The 5,093-nt window shown below is 58.4% G+C and overlaps 1 protein-coding gene across 1 annotated transcript in view; it reads left to right on the forward strand.

Moving 5' to 3' along the window:
• ACSF2 (acyl-CoA synthetase family member 2) overlaps positions 1-5,093 on the forward strand; it is a 27,973-nt gene extending 22,880 nt beyond the window's left edge. The window contains exons 11-16 of the mRNA XM_004684341.2: positions 2,128-2,235; positions 3,323-3,474; positions 3,672-3,813; positions 3,905-4,015; positions 4,142-4,210; positions 4,479-5,093. Coding sequence (XP_004684398.1) covers positions 2,128-2,235; positions 3,323-3,474; positions 3,672-3,813; positions 3,905-4,015; positions 4,142-4,210; positions 4,479-4,529 — 633 coding nt within the window. The 3' untranslated portion in view covers positions 4,530-5,093. The remainder of the gene's footprint in view (positions 1-2,127; positions 2,236-3,322; positions 3,475-3,671; positions 3,814-3,904; positions 4,016-4,141; positions 4,211-4,478) is intronic.

Genomic DNA, 5,093 nt, shown 5'->3' on the forward strand with positions numbered 1-5,093 from the left:
GGGCGGCGGCGGGGTGCGTGCAGCGGCGAGTCCTCGGAGCTCGGGTCTCCCGGCCTATTTATACGGTGGCCCTGACCGCAGGCTGCAGGCTGCGCCAGCTCCTACGTGGAGCATCGAGGCACCGGCTTAACTCCCTCCGGCCCGGAGATGCGCCCCCCCCTCGAGGGGGAGGGGCGGGGCACCCCGGCGGGGCACCCCCCCACCCCAGGGCGGCTGTTTGGGACTAGGACCTTGACCGAACCTCACCCCATCCTTCACCCCCTTTCTCTCCGCTCTCAGAGCCTGCTCCTCACCCCACCCCCTACCTTCTTTCCCTCAGACTTTTCGGGGAGGGGGAATGGGTGTGTCGAGAGCCCCGAGTTTACACCAAAGAGATGGAGGCGGTCCCTCAACTTATTTGTTTGCTCAAGTTTGAGTCTCCAGGTCACTGCCCCCCTCCACCCCCCACCCTAGACGCTCGGCCGGGAGCCCTGGACCCAGCAAGGGAGGAAGCGGAGCAGGACAGCCGGACGCGAGTCCGCCGCGCTCGGCCAGCCCCGCCAGCCCCGGAGCTTTAATGGGGCTCTTGTGCGCCGCCGGCCGAGCGTGAGCGCCGCTCTGGCGCGGGCTCCCCCTTCCGGCCAGACGCGCAGAGCCGGCCCCTCCGACCGCGAGGCCGCCTGCCGCGACTCGACGGTGGCCCCTCTCCCAGCTCCGGGCTTGAGTTCCGGCCTCCTGTGCCCCATCCCCCTTTTCCCGGGCTGAATGCTAGCCAGAAGATGGGGAAGTGGGGTGGCGAGGGTGGAGTCTGGAGTCGCCCAGGACTCGTAAACACACCTGAAGACACAGGCAGAGTCAGCGCGGGAACAGCGGCTGCAGCGGCTCCTTCTCCCCTTACTTAAGCTTCCTAAAATATCTCCATCACCTCATCCCCACGTCCGTCCGTGGTCAGGACCTGCCCCAGGGGTCTCTGGGGTGGCGGCCAGAGTGGCGCCAAGGTGTACCCAGCAGAAGCCACACCTGGACAGTGGCCCCAGGGCTGTGAGGGAAGGGGAGCAGGGCCAGGTCTCCTGGCTGCAGGGAGCTGGCCCTGGATGGCTGCGCTTTCTGGGGGCCACCAGCCCTCAGCCGGCCTGGTCTCTGTGTCCACTTACCCACCAAGGTGGCCCCCCATTCCTCGGGAAAGGGGAGGTGGGCAACATAGCATCTCAGCTCTGGGATGATTGGTAGGAGATTGTTGTCTGTATTGGAGGGAGGAGGGGGGGAAGGCAGACCCTCCGTGCTTGACTCACCCCAGCTAACACAGAGCAGTTGGAGGGCGGTGGGGGGTGGGGGGACTTGAGGGGTGGCATGGTGGAGGATGGACAAGGGTCGGGTGTCTTTGCTGCCCAGAAGGAACCTGGAATACAGGGCAGCTAGCCCTTCACCCTTCTTCCAGTCCCCGGGTATGGAGGCCCCTTTCCTAAACCCCTTTTGCCCATTGCCTCTTGACGGGGGTCATGGTTGCCCAGAACATTCCCTGATGGTATTTAGCCTTCTCCAAAGCTGGCTTCTGTTTTCTGTTGCTCAGGGTGTTCCAACCACTGGAAGGGGCGGGGGTGCCATTGGCTTTTGAAATCCTTGCTTTGGCTGTCTTTTTATTTTGATGGAAATAAACTTACAGGAAACTCTCCAGGCTTGGGGACACCCACCCAAGACTAGACTCTTGTCCTGAGCTTCAGAAGGGTGAGGCAGGGTAGGGCTGGGTGGGTGGGCTGTGTCTATGCCACTGCCAGAGGGGCCCAGCCCAGCTGGCTGTCTTGTCAAGTTCATGGGTTGAAGGGCTTGGAAGGCAGGGGCAGTGAGGGCTGGGGGCCTTGGTGACTGCCCCAGAGAAGCCGGACACTGGGGGCCCTGTGTGGAAGGGGATGGCTTCCCTGCTCTCAATTTTATGTCAGGCCTGCTGTTCCGGCTCATTGAGCTAGTCTGCTAGTCTACTCAAAATCTCAGCACCTCTGACCTCGGACCCCTGACCTGTTGAGTATGTGTCTTCCCACCATCCTGCTGCCCTCCACTTTCCCCCAGTCTCCGTCCCATTCCCTCAGAGCAGCCCACCCCGTCTCCATTCAGTCCTCGAGCTCCCTCCAACACCCTTTCCGGACTCCCTAGGTGGCTTATGGAACCACAGAGAACAGTCCCGTGACCTTCATGAACTTTGCTCAGGACACTCTGGAGCAGAAAGCAGAAACTGTGGGCAGAATTATGCCTCATACAGAGGTGAGCCCCGCCCAGCCCTCAGATCCCACCTCCCACTGATCACCTAGGTTGCCCCTGCCCCAGAACATTTATTGCTTTCAATGAGAGGGCCGAACAGCTTCCTCCAGACGCTGCAGGGTCGAGGGCCTGGCTCAGGCTCCCTCTGTGGGTGGAGGCCTGAGGGGAAGAGCTGGAGCAGTGGCCCTGACCAGCGGCCAGCCGAACTTCTCCACAGCCTCCCTTCCTGTCTGAGGTCTGTTTTTGCCAAGCCCACTGTCTGTTTCGGGGCAGCCAGGACAGCCTCAAAGAGGAGCCAGAGCACAGAGATTTTTCCTACACAGCTCTTTTTCTCCTGTATTCTCCCTGCCCCCCAGTTCTGCAGAGTTCCTCTTCGCTACAGCTGTGACTCCTTCGCTGGTGCTTTATGCCACCCCACACCTGGGTCCCCTGCCTCCTGCATCCTCGCCCCTCTGGGGTTACTGCCAACATGCCCGAGCATTCACTTTCGCTAGGGCTAACACACCATGCTGAGATGTCTGCAGTCCTCCTCATGGCAGTGAGTGCCATGGCAGTGTACCCTCCCACGTACCCGACGCCCACTGCTGCTCATGGGGGCACCCACTTGTGGGCTAGACGGGGCAGGGGTAGTACTCCCCATTTTACGGGTCCAGGCACCAAGGCACACGGGCTAAGCGCCCCTTGCACGTGGGCCGTGGCTCATCTCTCTGCTAGGCTTTCAACTCTGCCTGTCTCTCTTTTCCCATTCACGTGGCCCTGCCACGCCACCCTCTTTGGCTTCTTTATTTGCTCCGTTATTTCTACCGTTTCTAACTCGTCAATTGGCCTGGCCCTCCACAGGCCTCCTCTGCAGCAACCTCTGCCCGCTCCGTTTCCTTAGCTTCTCCTGGCCTGGGCCTGCACCATTCTTTCCTGTCCAGGCTCGTGGTGGATCTAGTCCAGGCTGTCTCTCTGCCCTGAGTTGGGATAGGCAGGTCCAGGGGGTCTTGTTACTGGGGAGAGAGAAGGCAAAGTTGCCCCCATTCCTGAGGCCCTCCCCAGCCTAAGGTGAGAAGGTGGGAGGCCGCATCCTGAAGCTGTCTGCTCCCAGGCCCAGATCATGAACACACAGACGGGGACCCTGGTAGAGCTGAACACACCTGGAGAGCTGTTCATCCGAGGGTACTGCGTCATGCTGGGGTACTGGGGTGAGCCCCAGAAGACAGAAGAAGCAATTGGACAGGACAAGTGGTATCGGACTGGGTGAGAAGGCGGGACAGGTTCTGGCCTGTTTGTTTTTGTCTGTCTCCTCCACTAGACATGTCATGTTCATGCTGTGTCTGTCAGAGCCTAGAACAGAGCCAGCACATTGTAGGTGCTTGATAAATGTTTGATGAGTGAGTGAGCAAGCTAGCCCAGTGAGGTGGAGGTGAGAGGCCATTCCTGGGCTTCACCTGCAGAGACATTGCCATGATGGATAAACAAGGCTTCTGTAAGATTGTGGGCCGCTCCAAGGACATGATCATCCGGGGCGGTGAGAACATCTATCCTGCGGAGCTGGAGGACTTCTTTCACACCCACCCACAGGTGCAGGAAGTACAGGTAAGCACCAGTCCCGGCGGGCCCCCAGGAGCAGGAGACATGGGCACAGATGCAGGTGGGGATGTCTAACATCTGCCTCTGACCCTCGAAGGTGGTAGGCGTGAAGGATGACCGGATGGGCGAGGAGGTCTGTGCCTGCATTCGACTGAAGCACGGGGAGAAGACCACGGCCGAGGAGATCAAGGCTTTCTGCAAAGGGAAGGTGGGACGCTGAACCCACCCTCCAGCTGGTGTGACTGATTCTCCCCGCCAACCTACAGCGCGCTCTCCCCTAGCTCTGCCCCTAGGACCCCACCCAGCCTCACGCTTTATCTCCTCTCTTCTGTAGATCTCACACTTCAAGATTCCCCGGTACATTGTGTTTGTCACAGACTACCCCCTCACTGTCTCCGGAAAGGTATGCCAGGTAGAGGAGGCTAGGGAGGGCTGGGTGGTCTGGGGCGCCAGGTGCAGAAAGCCGAGAGGCTCCAACCATGCCTTCTGCATAGTGGGCCCAAGAGTTTGTCCAGTGGCTGGCAGCAGCATGGCCGACTGGTCAGCCCATCCCGGTTTGCCCAGGAGACTCAGCCTAAGGAACATCTCGGTTCCAGGCAGACTGAAAGGGCTGGTTGCCCTCAATGGCAGAGGCACCGAGCCTGGCTCTCAGTCCCTTCTCTTTCCTCTAGATCCAGAAATACAAACTTCGAGAGCAGATGGAACAACACTTAAACCTGTGAATGAAGAGGGCTGGGGTGTCCTCCCAGGCCTTCTCTGCCCTCCCCGACACGGCCCTGCCTGTGCCTGTGATTTGGCATAAAGAGCTTCTTGTTTTCTTCGGCTGGTATCTTGTTGGATGTTCTCTTGGCAACTACTGTGAGGGGAGAAAGGGAAAGACAGAAGGGAATCTAGCACTTTCTGACCTCCCATTCCTTGTCAGCGAGATGCGGAGCACTTTTACATGCATTATTTACTTAGTTTAACCTTCACTCAAGCACTCTGACATCCCAACCCAGTTTTTCTTAGGTTTTTCTCATTTCTTTTTCCACATTGTCTCGGATCAGCCCAGCAAGAAATATTCTCTTAAACAGTGCTAATGAGATAAAATTCACATAGCATTCAATTCACCCATTTGAAGTGTCCAATTCCCTGGGTTTTAGTATATTCACAGACATGCACAACCCTCACTAAATTTAAAACATTTTCATTCCCTTAAAAAGAAACTCCATGCCTTTTACAGGGGGGTTGGGAGGGAAGTGCACGGGATTATGGTGATGGCACACGGGTGATTCGGTGATGGGAAA

This window comes from Condylura cristata, unplaced genomic scaffold (assembly GCF_000260355.1).
Source record: "Condylura cristata isolate star-nosed mole 26May11 unplaced genomic scaffold, ConCri1.0 scaffold00017, whole genome shotgun sequence".
Taxonomy (NCBI): domain Eukaryota; kingdom Metazoa; phylum Chordata; class Mammalia; order Eulipotyphla; family Talpidae; genus Condylura; species Condylura cristata.